This window comes from Erythranthe guttata, chromosome 3 (assembly GCF_056151865.1).
Source record: "Erythranthe guttata isolate IM_541 chromosome 3, IM_541, whole genome shotgun sequence".
Classification (NCBI taxonomy): Eukaryota; Viridiplantae; Streptophyta; class Magnoliopsida; order Lamiales; family Phrymaceae; genus Erythranthe; species Erythranthe guttata.
This window is the reverse complement of record NC_142535.1, coordinates 727,081-747,662: the sequence shown is the minus strand read 5'-3', so window position 1 is coordinate 747,662 and position 20,582 is coordinate 727,081. Positions and strand designations below refer to the sequence as shown.

The 20,582-nt window shown below is 36.4% G+C and overlaps 1 protein-coding gene and 3 long non-coding RNA genes across 4 annotated transcripts; 2 read left to right on the top strand and 2 right to left on the bottom strand.

The window, feature by feature from the left end:
* The first annotated feature begins 375 nt into the window (after positions 1-375).
* On the top strand, positions 376-2,377 carry LOC148771454 (uncharacterized). The gene is made up of 3 exons (XR_016030175.1): positions 376-548; positions 670-717; positions 2,096-2,377. It is a non-coding gene; the product is annotated as an uncharacterized LOC148771454 (long non-coding RNA).
* Positions 2,378-2,969: 592 nt separating this feature from the next.
* On the bottom strand, positions 2,970-3,833 carry LOC148771453 (uncharacterized). The gene is made up of 2 exons (XR_016030176.1): positions 3,672-3,833; positions 2,970-3,299 (listed from the first exon to the last, which is right to left on the bottom strand). It is a non-coding gene; the product is annotated as an uncharacterized LOC148771453 (long non-coding RNA).
* A 6,127-nt stretch (positions 3,834-9,960) lies between these two features.
* On the top strand, positions 9,961-11,277 carry LOC148771452 (uncharacterized). The gene has a single exon (XM_088815990.1). The coding sequence runs from the start codon at positions 9,961-9,963 to the stop codon at positions 11,275-11,277; it is 1,317 nt and encodes a 438-aa protein (XP_088672116.1).
* Positions 11,278-17,834: 6,557 nt separating this feature from the next.
* Positions 17,835-19,426, bottom strand: LOC148771451 (uncharacterized). The gene is made up of 3 exons (XR_016030462.1): positions 19,345-19,426; positions 19,130-19,242; positions 17,835-18,109 (listed from the first exon to the last, which is right to left on the bottom strand). It is a non-coding gene; the product is annotated as an uncharacterized LOC148771451 (long non-coding RNA).
* Positions 19,427-20,582: the final 1,156 nt, after the last annotated feature.

The following is a 20,582-nucleotide window of genomic DNA, read 5'->3' as shown; positions in this document are numbered from 1 at the left end:
GGCCCTCGAAAGTGGGGTTCCAGGAATAGACTCTTCAAAATCATTGTGGGATTCGTAGAAATATTTATCTTCGTGGTTTGTATGATCCGAATCCTGATTGTGAGATAGTGATAATGGTGAGGTGTAAGTATAGCTTTAGGTATCGAAAGTGTGTAGATATATAACACAGAATTAGCTTATCAAAGGCTTATTTCATAAACATAATAAGAACAGACAATTAAGGGGTGTTTGCAAAAGATTATGTCAAAGCAGAAGTTGGAAACAATTGCTTATTTTTAGAAGTTATGGGTGTTTGCAAATGTCGTTAAAAAACAGATTTACGCAGTTAATTTATAAGTTGATGTGTTTGCAAATCCCCCCCCCCAAAATAATCACGGTTGAAATCCACTCTGAAATCATAGTCTGCCCTTCGTTTTCAGCAGCCCATCCAATATATGATATTGTTACTGGTTGATAATCGAAAACCGCAAGTTTTTGTTTTGCTTATTAAGCCACGGCTCCTCTGTAATCTGTATAAGAGAAGATGGTTCAAAAATCAGTATCTAAAAGTAAGTAATTAGTGCGATGTGTTTGTGATTTATACTTGTTTCTTGAATACTGCAAGTAATTTAAGCGAATGTTCCTAATTTGTTGTGCTTGTGCCTAACCCATATGGGTAAACTTTTACAGGAAAGAGAAAATCGAATACAGGGCAAGACATTATGGAACTAGATCCTGGTGAGTTCTGAAATCCATTCTTGTTAGGCGTGTGTGGTTTTCAATTCGCATAACGGTTTTTAGTTTTGTGGGCGTGTGTGGGTTTAAATGTGCATTATCGGGGTTTAGATTTGTGTAATACACTTTGAAACATGTCGTTTATTCGGAAATATGTGGTTTTTCAGTATAACAATTGTACTGTGTTTTTTTGTAGTGTTGTGTTGATGTCTTGATGGTTTTCTTAGTTATTTGGTTTACATCTCTCTGTGTGTGTGTTGTGTGATGTCTGGGTGGTATTCATTTTTATTCGTTTTACATCTGTGCGTGTGTGTTTTTTTCCATCTATTGTGTTGGTGGTGAGTACCCACAATTTGCACATGGGTTTTGGGTATAGTGTATATATACATCTTTTTAATGTAGTTTTGAATAGTGGTATTGATTATGTGGTTTTTGCATCTGTGTGACTGCATTGTTTCATTGGTAACTAATTGTTTTGATTATGCATAAATTATATGTTTTGTGGATTTGAAATCCACATGGAGTATTATGTTATTGTGTGGTATTCATTAGTAACTAATTATTTCGAATATGCATAAATTATTTGCACACAATTATTGAAATATGCATATGCATTAAGTGTTATGTAATTATGTGGTATTCATCTGTAAGTTTTATTTTGTGGTTTTGAATATGCATAAATGATTACATATTTTGTGGTTTTGAAATATGTATATGCATTTATTATTAAGTAATTGCGTGGTATTCATTGGTAAGTACATTGTTCTGTGTGATGGGTTTGGTTAAATCTGGTTTGTTTGTGTAATGTTTAATTTTTGTTTTTGAATATGCAAAAATAATTTATTTTGGGGTTTTGAGTTATGTATATGCTTTTATTATTAACTAATAGTGTGGTATTCATTGGTAAGTGCGTTGTTCTGTGTAATGGGTTTGGTTAAATTGGTATTTTTTAATTTTCATATAACAGTATGTATTATGTGGTTATGCTAGTATGTGTAAGATGGTTTTTGTAGCAGTTGTCATGTGGGTTGTTGGTAGGAATAGGTAGTATGGGTATGTGGGTTTGGTAGTATGCGTTTTATATGAATGTGTGGTTTTGAAAATATGCGAAATCTACATAACATTATGAATGTGTTTGTGGTAGTATTTGTTTTGTGGTTTGAAATATGCATAAAGTAGTATGTGATTGTGTGGTACTGATTAGTAATTATGTGTTTTGAAGTTTTTAAATATGCATAAAGTATTTGGCTGTTTGTTTTGAAATCTGCATATGCATAAGTAGTATGTAATTGTGTGGTATTCATTTGTATGTATGCTGTTTTGTGTTGTGTTGATGATCATACATAATTTATAACCACTGTTTTTTTGACATATTACATAGACGAAATCAAGACACTGGGGCAAGCCGTTCGTCAAGAAAAAACATGGACGCGTCAATTTCGTGGTGGATTAAGTATGACCGTGACATTCTTCCGTGGCATGCCTCTACGACAACCACATTTAGACAACCACATTGCTGCATTTCAAAATTAGTTTGATAATCTTATATGACTTTAATTTGGATTGCACTACATTTAGATTCATTCTGCTGTTTTATGATTACTTTGTGTTATAAGTTATTATGTACTGATGAGTTTTTGCGGATCGATCAAAGTTTTGGGGATATATCGTTGATACATGCATGCTAACTAATTGAACAAAGATTTGCGGATATTTCGATCTAATTAAAACCACTACTAGTCTGCAAAAACAAATTATTGTCTGCAAAAAATAATGACATTGTCTCTAATTCATGATTATTTGAAAATTATGTTATTATTCTCATGACGGGTCCGCTACGACATAATCAATGGTTAAATCAATGAAGACTTAAAACGACTCGTTGATCATTGTGCACCAATTTTGCAAGAACTCTTATTATAATGCCCTATCCCCCTACAATTGCTACACATTATACTGCGGAGGGCCAAAGATTTGTGGATAACACCACCAATAATGAAAGTCATAGTTGAACAATATATGTATTAAACAGTATTTTGTTGTGCTTATGTAAGTATGGTTAAAAAAGCTAAATATGATTCTTTTATCTTCTACAATGTGTTAACTGAAAACCACTACTTGCTCCTGCACAACGGGATATGTTTTGCTACACAGTTTTACCCTATACGTGTAGTAGTTATGTCAGAAATTCAAACTAAAACCCAAATTTTCACCATATGCTGGAATTATATTTTTCCTGATCCCAAAAAAACACATTGCAAAATCAATTCAAAATGTTATCTGAAAAAATAAAGACATTGTCGTGAATGCAGGATATTCGAAAATTGCAGTACTATTCCCAAAACGGGTGTACTACGACATAATTATTAATAAAGTCAATTAAAACTTAAAATTTTAAAATATAAAAACGAAGCGTCGATCATTGTGCACCCATTTTGCAAGAATTCTTATTATGGCCCCCCATCCTCTTACACTTGCCACACCTGATGCTGCGGGGTACCAATTCACCTCAATACGTCATGAAAACCACTATGCAATTTTGAAATCGCTACTGATCTGCCGGAATTGATAACATATGTATACACCTTTAAAGACATAACAATCGATAGCAGTCGATAAGTAGCGATAAAAACCATATGTATACACCTTAAAAGTTTATTTACATAATCGATCACATAAAAACCACTCTGCAATTTTGAAAATTGCTACTGATCAGCAAGAATTGGTAACATGTGTATACACCTTAAAAGACATAACAATCGATAAACAATCGATTAAAAACATATGTATACACCTTAGAAGATTATTTACAGAATCGAACAACCCAGAAAAAATTTAATAACATGTGTATACACCTTAAAAGACATAACAATCGATAACAATTGATTAAAATCATATGTATACACCTTAAAAGATTATTTACAGAATCGAACAACCCAGAAAAAATTTAAACTTACATAAATTGCGAAAAGCCACGAAAACAGATCTGTATAATTTGTTCCTTCTTTTCCGATTTATGCGATCAGATCACAAATTCTTGGGGTTAAAAAATAACCAGCACGTTGAAGCGGTGCTCTATAATGGAGGGACGATAATCATGGGATTGTTTTAAGAACGTGTTGTTGAGATATAACGGGAATAGATATACGTATCTTTATTTTTCCTATTTTTTAATTATCAAAACTAAAAATTACGTTACTTATAAGGTAGGGGTATAATTGTGATAATTTATTTATTTTAATTAATAAAATCTGATTTGGATTTATCTCAAAAATTGGCTAAAAATTTGGGTTGATCGTAACATCACTTGTGTGATGGGGGGGGTTTTGCCAAATTTTCCCTATTTTAAGAGAATCAAAAGCAATAGCAATAACAACATTTGCAACAACTTAAAAACTGGTTAATAACCGAAAAAGCTCATAATCACTTTTTCAAAAGCTTTTGCAAACACCACCTAATAAGAGCAAGTGCAAGAAGCAAAAGTCCCTTTTTAGCAAATTAAAATTGATCACATGCAGACTTGACATATCTCGTGCAGTTTATTCAACCATAATACGCGATAAATTCGATAACAAAAATGTTGGTCACATAATAAACATAACAAGAGCAAACATGCCACATAACTACTTACTTTAGCATTAAAGCCCCAGACTGAATCAACGTCGTCGTTGTTGTCATAATTTTTCAGTATCTCCGTCGGAGCTTTTCCTGAAATGATCGTCTGGATTTTCTCGAGGTGGGCATTCAAATGTTTGCCTGACAGGACTTTCTCGTGGGCTTTTCGATTCATCTGCACTGTACACAGATTCGGCATCAAAGGAACCAACGTTAAATAGATCTTCCGTAGCGGCTGCATTCACCACTGAGTCAGGGGAAAAGCTACGAGTTGGGGAAGAACTTTCTATCTGAGCCGAATTCGGCTTGCCATTTTCAGGAGGAGCCGAATTCGGCTTGATGCAACTCCATCTTTCTCTCCTAGAAAATGTGATACATTGCTTTCTGAATCAGTTAAATGGTGATTGAAGTGCAGGGGGGAATGAAAGGTAAGATGGCTGGCCATATCTTTGTGCACAAAATTCATTTTTCAAAAACAATTCATGTGATTGAATTAATACTTGCAACTAAATCAAGATGCATATTTTAAATTGGGGATATTCGTAATTATCATTCTGCACATGTGTTTTGAGCTGCGATATATTTCGCTACAGTACTGTTTTTGTTCTGCACATGTGTTTTGAGCTGCGATATATTTCGCTACGGTACTGTTTTTGTTCTGCACATGTGTTTTGAGCTGCGATATATTTTCTGCTCGTGTTTGTTGCGCTCTTTCTTTCGTATGGGTACACTTCGATACGAGATGCCGAAGTAAAGATTCGCATACTCAAAGCTCTCGAGGCACTATGTGTGATTCTATTTCCTTTACTTGCACTTATACTCGGGGAATATTTTAAGGACGTATATTCCCTAGTTATGTTCATTTCATGTGGCATAAATTTAATTTCAATTCTTGTACGATTCAGGATCACCGTTGATTTTGGGTTCGCCGACAATATTATCGGAATTGCACTAGGAATTCTGATAAATATTGAAGGCAAGACGTGGAGATTAATAATCATAGCCTTAATTTGTAGTATTAGGTATATAATTACTCACACTAGGATATGGCTCGAAAAATTAAAGCGATGAAGAACACGAAGAGGATGTTTGGATGGTTATTATTATTATTATTTATGTATTTTTGTAACTAGTCCTCTAACTGTAAATAAATATACTTATATAATGATTGATCGACAAAAGTACATCGTAATATTTCTTTTCGATTTAGTTCAATTTTACTTTATCTCGATTCACGAGTGGGATGAAATGATGAAGCTTGTGGCAAAATTACAAGTAAAATAAACTTTTTCTTTTTTAATTTAGAATAATTGAAAATACGATATTTGATTGAGACCGATACGTATAGAATTATATTTCTCAGCCTTCTTCTCCATTAAAAAATGAAAACATCATATAAACGGACATTGGAAAATTCATCTCACTTTTATTGATTCATTTTTTGCAGAAACTACTAATTATTCATTTTATTTGTCTTCTACAATCATTTTTTTCTTTCCCCGTTTTATTGATTATTATTATTATACAAGCACCTCTGAGGTATGGTCGAATTACGAAAAAACCCCTTATGTTTGGATAATTACATATACCCCTCAACTATGAATTTTCTTACATCTCCACCCTTATGACGTCAAATTCAATATAATTATCTAGATTCCATGGAATTTTCTCTAGTTTGTACTCGTTTTGTGCAAAAATACAGTGTCTGAAAAGAATCAGTAGAGTCCGAAATCGACATAGTGCACATAATTTCATAAATTCAGAATTGTTTTTTGGAAATTAGAATTGGAACGGTCCTCGTACATTTTTGCAAGATCGAATACTGGAATCTTCCTCTTAATTATACATGAAAAATGTGCACTTCTCGTTTTTCTTTTCCCCTCGTACATTGTTTTTGCAAGCTCCGTTTCACTCGGTTCTCTAGCGCCATCACCTGCAAAAACTTCAGCACCGTATGGAGAGTCACCGCTTATCGAATCCATTTTAAACATACCTGCTCCACAAGTATATCCAATCGGAAAAAACAACATTCCGTGATGTGCTAGTTGAGTAATTGCAGTCCACCTAAATCGGTTAACATGAGAATTGAATCACATTTTATCGCATGGCGAAACACATGCTCGTCAAAGAGACAACAAAGATGTACAGCAAATAACAAAACTAAAATTTAGAAGATGCAGCAGCTTAGAGGTAAAAACATAACAGCTGTTTTAGATTCTTATACCTCCACTATTATTATTATTTATTACTAACTGTTTTCAAAATGAGATATAACATACGAGTCGAACACGTTGTTCACACTAAAGGTCATCGATCTTTACGCTAAAATTCATAATTTCTTGCCAACATAAGCTGGCTGCATAACAACAGATAGATTGATTGCTTTTCCATGATAGACCTTAGTCACCGAACAAAGATTCCCACTTGTTTCGTTCAAACGCTATCCCCTTATTTGGTAAATAAGTCCCCGAAAGAAATTTACAATAGGAATTACGGAAATCAATTTGGCAGAAAAGTCAGAAAAGTTGGTGCATCTTATTTAGAATTCACATTACTAATTTGCAAATATTTTCAAGAAACTCAATATACGCATTTCTTGCATCTGTATCGATCGAAACTCAATCAATCAAAGGCATTATTATTAAAACCGAACATATATCGAGTATCAAAACAAAGAAAATAATAAGAGCAACAACAGTAAGGGCAATACACTATATATCATGTAGAGAATAACATCGACGTGGCCGTATATCGAGTAGTACACTATCAAGAGTTTGAGATTCCGATTGGGTTCGGAGGGAGCGAATCACCCTGTAAAAGGGCAACGGTCTCGAATTGAGAGGGAGAATTTTGTTGGAGAGTGAGGGATTTATTAGAACTGTTATCGGATGAACCTCCATCTTGCTCAATCTTGATTTCCTTTTCGCCTTTATGATAATTCGCATTCACTTTCTCTGCTACAATATTTTGATTCATTTAAAAAGAACACTTCAATAAAAAATAAAAAAAAAAGAAGCAAAAATCGATATATATATATATATATATATATATATATATATATATATAAGTGCATTATGAAGAAAACTAAATAATCTCCAATGAACCAACTTAATTAGGAGGTTGCTCGAACGACCACACGGGTGCGTGATCGACGCTTTGGAGACGAGAAGAATAATACAATGGAGATACTTTCTTCGTTTCGTAATTAAAGATGCCTATATCATGGCCGCCGCCGCCGCCAGCGTGTGTATCGTCGTCATCACAACGTAAACTAGTAGCGAGTTTCTTTGGGTCGGTGAAATAGATTGAATCTGGCTCGATATTATAACGGACAATTTTGTCCTTATCTTCAATGACAAAACCATCTCCACCAGAACCAACGAAGAATGCCATACCATCCAATGTACCATTCATGTACTTGACCTCTACTTTCTCTTTCTTATTTTCATCAAAAATAACTTGATGAACATCAAAACCAACAGTCTTGTTGCTACTATCAACATTCTGCCGAACAAGAAAAAGCCGATTGGACTCCCCGGCAAACACAACGTATCGGCAAAAGCATTCTTCATTAATTTTTTCGGTCGTCTCCCATTCCAGTATTGGACAACGTACGTCCCTAAGATCCCAGCTCTCGACGCGCCCACATTTCGTCGCGCAGAACAACCGCTTCACTCTGCTGGAATACACAAAGTCGTCGTAATTAATAGACATTGATTTATTGATGATGGGAGTCCACCGCTGGTGGTGTTGGTCGTAGATTCCGGGGTTGCAGTAGTACAGCCTATTTTCCGGACCGAAACGCATAATTGCACGATAGGCGTAATCAAAGATTGTTCTTTTGCGCGAAACGACGATCTTTGTCGGCTTCTTCAATTTATCGATGGGAATCGGCAAGTTTTCGAGTCGTGGGAGTTGTACGAGTTCACACATGAGGGGATCATACACGAACATATCCAAGAGTTTGTCGCCACGGCAAGTGTAATGCAAATCGAACAAATCGATCCGCCACCTGTACAAAGCTAGCCAGCCGTTAGAAACACCAACCAATATCCCATTTCTCAGTTTGCCATCTGGCTGTTTTCTCCGAATTACCTTCTTATCGGCTACGTTGTAAAACTCGTATAACGTGTCCAGATTCGGTTCACCGTTGTCTTGAAGAGTGTAACCAATTAGCAGCATTGGTGAATCAGCAAATGATGATATTCGTCGTCGGAGTGTTGGCCGACCACCACAAATCAAATTACGAATAATGGAGCCGCGCCGGAGTATCGAAGACGCCATTTTTATTAGGTTCTAGGAGTGTAATTTTCTGAAAGAAGAAAAGAAGTAAGAAAAATATTGAAAAAAAAAAAAAAAAAACCAAGTTCCACCAACAATCAGTGACATAGGGTTATATCTCTCCAGATTAGGTTTTGTGAAAGAATGAAGAAAGGAAAAAAAGAAAAAAGAAAAACCCTAATCTTGTACGAAATATTAGTAGGGCTCATTTTATTGGGCCTTTTTTATTTTTTATTTTACAAAACCTAATCTTTTAATAAATGCTTTCTTTCTTTCTTTCTTTCATCGTCTCTTTGCTATCAAACCTTTCTTCATTCTTGATTCTTATTCTGTTATTCCTAACCATCTACATAGGTAATTTGTTTTTTGTTTTTTTTTTTTTTTTTCTTTCAGAAAATTACACTCCACGCGTTTTTTATTTTAATTTCCCTTTTTTCTCCACGCGTGTAAACGACGTCGTTTTCTTCTCTCTAAATCCCTTTTGCTTTTGTTCCTCTGGTCGAAAGAATCATAGATTTTCTGTCCGAAGAAGATTCAAGCTTTATGGGTGGTAGCCGATTCCAAATTCATGCCGATTTCAACCCGAGAAGGTGTAGGTGTGCTTACCCACAAAATTTCTTTCTTGTTTTAAATATTAAAGATCAAACATTTAATTTTTTAATTTTTTAATTTTTTTAAAAGTATCATGTTGTATGTTATTTGGTTCCCAGTAACAAAACCCATAGCTTCTGGAATTATATAAAGACCAAAATCAAGCCTTTTTTTTCTTACTTATTTAATAATTTATAGTTAAAATTAGCTGTTCTAGGAATTCCCTAACACGATGTAATTATCCAAACACGATGGGTTTTTTCGTAATTTGACATTATTTGCAGGGGTGACCCGTAATTATGTAGTATTGAAAAATTGCTAACTTTCCTCTTATTGCATTGTTGAGTTATCTTCTAATGTACTATTTATCTTTGTTTGATTGATTTTGACAGTGTGGTGGTGATACAAGTTTTGTGGGCGATGGTGATCGGATAAGTCGGTTGCCCGACGACATTCTTCTCGGCATACTGTCGCTCAAGGAATCCACACGCACCTTGTGGAAACACACCCCCTCCCTCGACTTCGACGACGCTCAAACTTCAATAGACAACCTGATCGATTTACGCAAGAGCGAGAGGCGCAAGTATATGAAGTGGGTCGACTCCGTTTGCCGGTCGCACAAATCCCCCACCTTGAAAGAATTCAAAATCCGTTTCCCTATAAACCGATCGGCCAGAAACGCGAAAGCAATCACCCGTTGGTTTAGATTCGCACTCTCCAGACAAGTCCGGCGCTCTTGTTTTAGAACCTAACCTAAAAATGGCGTCTTTGATACTCCGGCGCTCCATTTTTCGTAATTGGATTTGTGGTGGTCGGCCATCAGTCCGACGAATATCATCGTCGTCATCTGAACATGCGGCGGCGGCGGCTGCGCCATGGCTGTTGATTAAAGACTGGTCCCACAACATGTTTAACAACTTCTACAATCTCGGTGATGATAAAATCGAACGTTTTAGAAAAAAAGGGAAAGATGGTACATTGGTCGGATCTTCGCACGGGTGGCTAGCTTTGTACATGTGGCGCCACAAATACTACAAGTGGAATTATAGCTTCGATTTATTCCTCTACAATCCCGTCTCTCGTCTCTCCGTAAATCTCCCGCCGGTCGATACATTGCCTTTTTACAGCAGCGAATATAACCGACCGAGAAAGGTCATTCTTTCATGCTCTCCCGGCGACGAAGACGACAGCTGTCGGGCAATCATGTCTTTCGGTCCCGAACATAGGCTGGCCGTATGCTGCCTTGGTCACAGTAACGAGTGGACTCCAATCGGCGATCTTTTTCACCAAAACGAGCCGATAAACGACAAGTCCGGGTTTACTAAGATTCCTAGGGTTTACGAGGACTTTGTGTTTTCCAAGAAAAAAAATCTATTGTTCTGCGCGACAAAGTACGACAACTTTGAGTGTTGGGATCTTCGGGGCGCTTCTCCTAGAATTATTTGGAAGAAGGGAAACGATGAAATGGAATACGACACGGATAACTACCCTTGGTCCGCCCGATCGCGGAAAGAGTACGCGCTGGAAAGAGATGCTTCCTGCTTCGCCTCGTTCAAATACCTTGTGTTTGCGGAGAAGTCCAATCGCCTTTTTCTCGTGCGGCGTATCGTGATGGAGAGACTCTGCTGTAAAGAAAGATACGACAGTCTCTGGCTATACGATCGCAAGGAGGGTCCGTACCTTACGTACGGTTTCGATGTTCATGAATTAATTGTTGATGAAAAGAAGAGAGAGAAAGGAGAGATCAAGTACATGAACGGGACGTTGGATGGTATGGCGTTCTTCATCGGTTCTACGGGACATGGATTCGTGATCGAAGAAGAAAACGATGACGAAATACCGATCAAGAAGAAGAAGAATGTGAATCCCAATTCGATCTATTTCACCGACACAAAGGAAATTACTCTACATCTAAACGATGCAGATCCAGAAGACGAGACCGGATACGGAGGCCACGATATAGGCATCTTCGATTACGAAAAAAAGACTTTCTCCCCGTGCTACTATCCGCCTGATCTTCCATTCATGCCAAGAATCGACCCCACCCCAACATGGTTCAACCCATCCCAACCCTAGTTATTTTGATTTCGTTTGCCTTGATAAAAATCTTATTGTAACTCTTTGATCTTATTTAAATTGACTTATTTATAATGCAATTACATTAGTGGATTATTGCTAGGTTATTGTTTTATGTTTTGTAAGATTAACCTATTCTACTAGCTCTTGATTTTGGTTTTTTTTTTTTTTTTTTTTTTTCAATATTTTTCTTAATTCTTGATTGTGTGCTCTTAATAATTTATGTGTAAGAATAGTAGTTCTTGATTGTGCTCTTTTCTTTTTCTTTCAGAAAATTACACTCGTCTTGTTTTAGAACCTATAAAAATGGCGTCTTCGATGCTCCTCCGCCGCTCCATTTTTCGTAATTGTATTAGTGCTCGGCCAACAGTCCGACGAAGATCGTCGTCATCTGAAGTTGAGTGTGCGCATGTTGCGCCATGGCTGTTGATTGAAGACAGTGTTGAAGATGACAACAAGGTCTACAACTTTTACAGCATGGCTGATAAAAAAGTAATAAAAAAAAAAAAGGAAAATCTTCGAAATCATCGAAAGATATCGGGATGGTGGTGGGTTCTTCACACGGTTGGCTAGCTTTGTGCAATTTGTGCAATTCGGGGGACGGCCGCAGCAGCTTCAAAAATAATAATAATATGTATCTGTATAATCCCGTCTCGCAGAGTATCTTCGATCTTCCGTCGTTTCCTATTTCCGTACCGTCAAAGGTCATCGTATCGTCCTCCCCCGAAGAAGACAGCTGTCGTGCCATTATGTCTTTCGGTCCGCAAAATCGGCTGTTCTACTGCTGCCCCGGTCGCATTAACGCGTGGACTCCGATTGGCGATCTTTTCCACAAAAAAGTTTACGTGGACTTTGTGTATTCCAAGGGACAAAAGCTGTTGTTCTGCACAAACGATTCCGACTACGACTTCGAGTGTTGGGATCTCGAGGACCTCGCGAATCAGAAATGGGTTTGGAAGACAGGATGCAACGAGCGCGACGAGTGATTCCCCCGCCAATGGAAGTACCTCGTATTCGCGGAGCATTCGGAACGGCTCTTCCTCGTGAGGCGTACGCTAATGGAAGGCATCACCTCGTACTACGGTGGCGCCGAAGACGACGGAGGTCTGTACTTGACGTTTGACTTTAGCGTGATCAAAGAGTAAGAAAAGAGTTGCAATTAGGAAAATAAAATCAAATATATACAAGGCTTCATTACCCTAGAAGAAAATGTTCTTCTAGAAGTCGTTGTTAAACTTCCTAGCATTATGTCAAAATTTGCATCACCGGACAACGTCCGAGTTTTTAGGTCATTTTTCGACGGTTGTCTGAAGTTATTTTGGTGCATTTTGGCCGGCTTTTCCGTTCCTATCCATTTTTGCCCCACTTTTTTACTATGTGTGTCCGAATTTTGAAAAGTTTCATGATATAAGAGTTGAGCTTTGAGATATCATTCCATTGTTGCTGAAGTCATATGATTTGGAGTTCGGATGAAAGATATATGCTCGAAATCATGGACATTGATAAAGTTGTTGTAGGATTCCTTCTTCCAATTCGATTTTATTTTTTTAATTGCAATTTTTTTCTTTATTTTCGATCATTTTTCTTTCATGGATACCGAGTTCTCGGTTTGCACATATAAAACATAAAATCTACCAATTAGAGTAGAAATATAATTAAATCTAAACGAAATTCCACATGAACCAGTGTATCCTATGCTTCCACTGCTTCGTCGTCGTGCTAATCGTGAAGAAGTGAAGAAGGTAAGTTATGATATTTAATTTTTTTTTCTCGGTTAATTTAAGTTATGATATTTAATTTTTTTTTTCTCGGTTAATTAATATTTCAGTCTTAATTTTTATCACTTAAATGTTCAAGAATTCTTGTAATGGAGGACTACACAACGTGCTTGCGGGGAACCTACAAGTATGACGTTTTGTTTTCTCTTGGTGTTTAATTTCTCTTTCTTTCTTACTCTCTTTTCCTCTTGTTCTTTCTCTCTGCTTTCGTTCTTGATTTTCATATTTTCTTATTTTCAATTCTAATAGTTAAAAATGAAGTCCCACTCTTATTTATTCTAGTCTTATTTATTCTAGGTCAAATGAAGTCCCACTCTTATTTATTCTAGTCTTATTTATTCTAGGTCGCCGCCTTAATGGACTGTGAAGATTGATTTGATCAAACAACTAGGAGTTGTTCATTAGAACATTTAAAAGAATTCCTACAACATATCTACAAATGCAAAGTGCTAGAAAGTATCTAATTAGAATCTTTACTAAGTCTATTTACACTTGGCTAAATTAGCCTAACTCTATCGAGCTAAGTCTAGCTCGTGCTTCAGCTTTATAGCAGACTTGAATCATGATTCATGTCAATCAAACATGTTTCTAATTCTTGCTATACTAGCAACCAAACGAGGCTTACTTTTTTGCCCTCACATAGTCAATAATTTATAGGGTAAATTACAAACACCCCCCTGAGGTATGGCCAAATTACAAAAACACCCATCTTGTTTGGATAATTACAACCACCCCCCTCAATTCATCAAATTTAGTGGAATCTTCGAGATTATATGGAATATTATCACTTTTGTACCCGTTTTATCCCATTCAAACTCTACATTATGAAGCAAGATGACCATAATATGTGATTTTTAGCTTGTATATATCAGTTTGTGGTGCATCAGAAACTGTATTTTTTACACAAAAAGAGTACAAACTAGAGCACATTTCACGGAATCTAAATGACTATGTTGAATTTGGCACCATAAAGGTGGAGGTCTAAGAAAAAATCATAGTTGAGGGGGGTAGATGTAATTATCCAAACAAGAGGGGGGTTTTTGTAATTTGACCATACCTCAGGGGGGTGTTTGTAATTTACCCTTATTTATATTATATTTCTATTTTGTAAGTTTTTTTTAAATACATCGTATGTTACTTTAATTTCATTTTGCACTTGAAATGTTGTATTTTAGTATTTTTACACTTTCGGAAATGAAAATTCAGTAGTACTTTGCAATTAGGGTGGAGCGACTGGGAAGATAGAGTAAGTATAGGGGTGATTCCGCAATTTTCAAAACTGATTCAGTTAGGGAGGTGGATTTCCAAAAATTACAAATTGAGCCCCACTTGGGGTGCATTTCTTGTTTAAGGACCAAAATTTAAAAAATATATATATAATAATACAGGGACCAAAAATCGTAAAATTTGATCGATTTGTTGATATTTAAGATTTATTTTAACATTTGAATCGACATAGATATGACTGAATTGAATCATAAGATTTGATGCTCGGTATTGCGAATTTTCATAAGGGGAAAGTACAGTTTGCACCTCTGAACTATAGGGGTTGTACTAAATACCCCCCCTGAATTACCAAACGCGACAATTCAGCCCCTCTTTTTTCTGGTCAAATGTTAGAAACTTAACACCGTTAATGTGAACGTTTAATTACTTATTTACCCCTATGAGTGTAACATAATAATGTTGACGTGGACAAACTTCCCACTTAAACGTGCAATTATTTCTCTCTCCTATCCCTCTTCTGAAGCCAATTTTTATCAACAGAGTTCTCTCTCTCTCTCTCTCTCTCTCTATCTTCTTCTCCTCCTCTAATATTACGTTTAAATCCCAAGGCTCTTCATATTCCATCGCAAAGCTTCTATTTTCCATTCTCGCCGCTTGGCGGTGCTGAATTTCCCCCGGCGGCGCTAGAGTTTCACAGAGTTGCGATTTTTTGGTTTTGGGCTTCAATTAACAAAGATTTCCTCCTTCAATTCAGGGCGTGGTTTGGGTTTATTTGGGGTTCCGCAGCACGACTGAACGTCCTCGTCGGCGGCGGAGATCCGCTCCTCGGTGCCGATTTGCAGCAGGACTTGTTCGAGATTGGTGCGGAGGGAATTAGCGGCGGCTTCATTCGATTGGGCTAAATCTCTCCATAGCTGATTTTCGAGATAGAGGCTTCGAAATTAAATTTGCTTATTCTTTGGATTTGTTCATCTTTTTCTTTTAATTTCTTCATCACTCCTTCTCCTATAGCCATTGCCAACTTGCTGCTTTTGCTTCTCTTCTAATTACAATTTTATTTTCTTCGTCTGCATAAAGTAAATCAAATCAAATCAGATAACAAATCTACGGATTTATATTTTTTTTTTATTTAGAAAAATGTGAAAAAGACATACGTGTTGGGAGATAATGGCATCAATCTCCGACTGGTATTTCTGGATCTGAGGCATGATATTTTCACCGGCGGCGAACTGTGTTAAACTGTTGTTTTTGTAATGGGTATATATTTTTGGTGGAGTTGACGATGTACTGTAATAATTGAGAGAATTGAGTTTCATTTTGGTTCTGGTGAGGTAAAAAAGTGAGTGTGGAAGCTCTGTTTTGTGATAACAGAGAAGACCAAATATCTCTGCAAATTATTTTACCAGAGAATTTATTTATTTTTTCTTTTTTTTCTAATTCATTTACATTTAATAATTTTTTTTTTGTATTTTGATTGTTTATATATATATATATAATTGCACATTTAATAAGATACAACGAAAATATTTATAAAATTAAATAATAAATATTTGAGTTTTAAGATTTATTTATACTTAATATACATGTTTTAATCCTTTAATGGACTGAGGGGTAAAATTGTCCGAAAAAAGTGAAACAATTAAAATACAGCTATAAAAAAGAAAGTCAACGTGTCACGTCATCATTCACTAACAGATCCAAAACGGAGGGACCATTTTGTCGCGTTTGGTAGTCTAGGGGGGTATTTAGTACAACCACTATAGTTCAGGGGTGCAAACTGTACTTTCCCCTTTTCATAAATGTGGTAGATATTTTGATATTGAAAGAGAGATCCACTTTGGGGTCAAATTTGCAATTAGGGTGGAGCGGCTAGTAGGGATGGCAATGGGTACGGGTTTAGCGGGTCTTGGACCCGGAACCGACCCGTTTGGGGCGGGTATGGGTCAGCTAAATGGTTCTGGGGCGGGTAATGGGTTTAAGTTTCTAGAACCGGATGGTTCTGGGTCGGGTTACGGTTCTTATTGGAACCGACCCGTATATATATATATATATATATATATATATATATATATATATATATATATATATATATATATATATATATATAATTTCGAGTTTCATTTATCAAACTATCAATTTCCATCTTGTCTATTCTCATTTACCTATTTTCACTGTTTTATTTTTCGATTCTCATTTCTCGTGAGTAATATTTATGACTTGTCGACCACCGCTAATTATCTTCCATTTTGAATTTTACATATTATCGAAGTTAAATATAATTAATTGTAATTATATTGGTCATGTTATGACACTTGAAGAGGTTTTTTAAAATATTGTATTTTAGTATTGAGATTATTTCGTAAAATTATACAAGCAAAATGTTATGAAAGTTAAAAAATATTAAACTTTTTGTATGTTAATGGGTCTGGGGTCGGAACCGTTTAGTTAGGGTTTGGGTTGGGATCGGATGGGATCCCACATCCATCCCCAATAAACACTGTTGGGATATATGAAATTGTGTCTTTATCTCATATTAGGTTTCACAGATTCGTAGCTACGGATAGCATCCGAGTGAATCATTATGCCGTTAGGTACGTTGGATTGACTGGTAAATGGCGGTGAATGACATTTTTAGCCCTCAAAAATTCTATTTATTGAATTCATCCTCCTCATATACACGGTCTTCTCTGCTCCAAAAATTAGAAAAAATAGGGATTCTCTTCTTCCTCCATCTTGTACTGCTCTGTTCTAAATTTTTTTTTGAAATTCAATAAAAAAGTTTGAAGGCCACATGAGCAGCAACAGCAGTTCGTCGACATGTCGGCAACGGACAGGGCGCCATTTTTTCTGTGATGAGTTGAACGGCCATACTCACCCATTCGTATGCAGTTGTGGGTTGGAAGTTGTTGTCCAAACTTCGTGGACTACGGCAAATACAAAAAATAATTTACTTTAAACAAAGGCCAATAACAGTTAGTTTCAAAATAATACAGTGAAATAGTGCAAATAATAATTGTCAAACATAAAGGTTTTAAAAGTTGAAATTAGTACATGCAAGTCCTAATGATTATAGCCGCTTAGGTAACTTGTTTGTTTGGGAAAAAAGTTGGTCACATCACACCCTAGTAGCGACCTTCGAGTATCATTTGGACCATAACCGCACGCTCATTCTCGTCCAAGCCAAAAAAGATATCCAGCTCATTTGCACTGCCACAAACGACTTTGGCGACCTTTATCTTATCCTCGACACTAAAAAACAATGGTGTAAGCGCATCCAACACCTTCCTACGAGTACTAGAAGCATCATGATCGAAACCTATGCGTTGCGCCAATTCTCCTAGGGATGTCTTTGTTTCAGCAAAAATTTTGGCCATATCCGCCATCATGTCCACCATGCGAGCCTCAAGGTCGTCGCTTCGTGGCCTCTTATTCATTTTTTTCTTACCCCTACGTTGAGTAGATGTCGAGGTGCCTTCCCCATTCAGTGTAGACATGTATGCTTCACCGTGCATCGATGACGACATAGTCTTTTGCTTTTTCCATATTGCTTTTTCCATATTGCTTTTTCCACACGTGAATCTTCGACACAATCATTGGATCCGCCTTTAGGTCGGTTCCGGGGAACTTCTGCACCATGTGTTGTTCTAAGACACCTAAATAACCTGTCTTGAAGCCATTGTCACACTTCCACCCACGTGTAACAATGTCCTTCAAAGCCGTAATTAGATGTTGTTCTTCGATCATTGACCAACTTCGTCTCGTTACATTTGTACGGGACTTAGCTCTGCCCAAAGTCTTTTGTGACTGAGAAGTTGTCATTTTCTTTCCTGTATATATTACATTAAAATGTGTTTCTTATACAGTAGTTGATATAATGGGTTAAATATAAATTGCTAAGGCCATAAAAAATAATTAAGTTTAATATACCAGAAAAGTTAAGTTGCTAAGGCCATTAAACATAATTAAGTTTAATACAGTAGTGGATAAATATTGTTGGTCTCAAGCATAATAGTAATTGCAAATAAAATACACACCAAAATAAACTAAAAAACACACACAAAATATGATTCAATCAATTATGCAGCCCTCCTAGCTAGCCAATCATTGTACATGTTTGTCGCAAGAATGTCACGCCACGAAGTCCATACTTCCGAAGGCTCAACATTCTCTATGAAGGCGTAATTAGTGTCCGGATCTGGGTGGATGATTTCGGCTGGAACTAATGCTTCTTCGGGGTCGAAATCGCTTGTGGTTCGAATAAAGTTGTGCAATAGACAACACGCCATAACAATTCGGTTTTGCGTTTTGATCGGATAATACGACGGGCTCCTTAAGATTCCCCACCTCGACTTCAAGATAACAACAAAGAATAATTAAGTGAACAACAGAAACATAGCATAAATATTACCACAAAATATTACCACCGCACAGAGTGGGAATATTGTATATTCTATTTACACTCAACACACACTATATGTTTATACACATATAAATCGGAATACCACACAAATATGGAAAATACACAATTTGATTCACTAGTACCCACAACATACAAAGTACCCATTTCCATGTTGAATAAAAAATAATATTAAAAAAATTAGCTACTGTTTCAAAATTTCAAATTTAATGTGAGAGGTTACCAAAGCTTTTTGCAGTTTCAATGACACCGAATACCCACAATTAGAACCTCTTATTAATTGATTGTGAAAAAATTAGCCACACAAAAGACAGTAAACGTGTATAGGTCGCCGTGGAGATTAAGAAACATGGAAATACAATCGTACAATGGGTAAATTATAATTACTCTCTTCACAAGTACAAGTCACCGTGGAGATTAAGAAACTAACCTCAGGAGGTGATAGGTCGCCGGAGTACGTCCGTCGCCGTAGAGTCAGGGTCGCCGCCTGCTAGAAGCCGCTCAAGCCCGCGAGATCCACCGGTTCAGATCGCCAAAAAGAAACTGCGATTCATAACTTCAGCAAATATAAATTTGTTATGAGAACCAAATATTGTACTAAATAACCAGAAAAAAAAAATCAAAGAATTGAAAGAGGGAAGAAACCAAATGCGCTGCTAAGTAATTGCCTAGGGCTCCCGTAAGAAGTGATTTGGGGGAAATTTTGAAATATATAGTCGGCTAATTTGTAATAAGAAAGGAATTTTGAGGGCATAAAGGTAAAATAACATTTCACTTTATTGGGCTAGCGGACCGGATTGTACAATCGGACGTGTTTGGGTCGGATCTGTAATCCGTTAATTGGGGGAACGGTAACCGGGCCGCGGATCCATCCCGGATCAGCTTGTGACTAACCAAAGCTGAGATCCGCCCAGATTGGAAGATCCATCCGGGCCAATCCAGTGAAGCAAAATAGCCCTTAATGGACTGAGGGGTAAAATTGTCCGAAAAAAGTGAAACAATTAAAATACAGCTATAAAAAAGAAAGTCAACGTGTCACGTCATCATTCACTAACAGATCCAAAACGGAGGGACCATTTTGTCGCGTTTGGTAGTCTAGGGGGGTATTTAGTACAACCACTATAGTTCAGGGGTGCAAACTGTACTTTCCCCTTTTCATAAATGTGGTAGATATTCTGATATTGAAAGAGAGATCCACTTTGGGGTCAAATTTGCAATTAGGGTGGAGCGGCTAGTAGGGATGGCAATGGGTACGGGTTTAGCGGGTCTTGGACCCGGAACCGACCCGTTTGGGGCGGGTATGGGTCAGCTAAATGGTTCTGGGGCGGGTAATGGGTTTAAGTTTCTAGAACCGGATGGTTCTGGGTCAGGTTACGGTTCTTATTGGAACCGACCCGTATATATATATATATATATATATATATATATATATATATATATATATATATATATATATATATATATATATATATATATATATATATATATATATATATATATATATATATATATATATATATAATTTCGAGTTTCATTTATCAAACTATCAATTTCCATCTTGTCTATTCTCATTTACCTATTTTCACTGTTTTATTTTTCGATTCTCATTTTTCGTGAGTAATATTTATGACTTGTCGACCACCGCTAATTATCTTCCATTTTGAATTTTACATATTATCGAAGTTAAATATAATTAATTGTAATTATATTGGTCATGTTATGACACTTGAAGAGGTTTTTTAAAATATTGTATTTTAGTATTGAGATTATTTCGTAAAATTATACAAGCAAAATGTTATGAAAGTTAAAAAATATTAAACTTTTTGTATGTTAATGGGTCTGGGGTCGGAACCGTTTAGTTAGGGTTTGGGTTGCGGCGGGTC

Excerpts from the sequence above, each read along its gene's own strand:
- LOC148771452 (XM_088815990.1), top strand. The coding sequence starts at position 9,961 with ATGGCGTCTTTGATACTCCGGCGCTCCATTTTTCGTAATTGGATTTGT.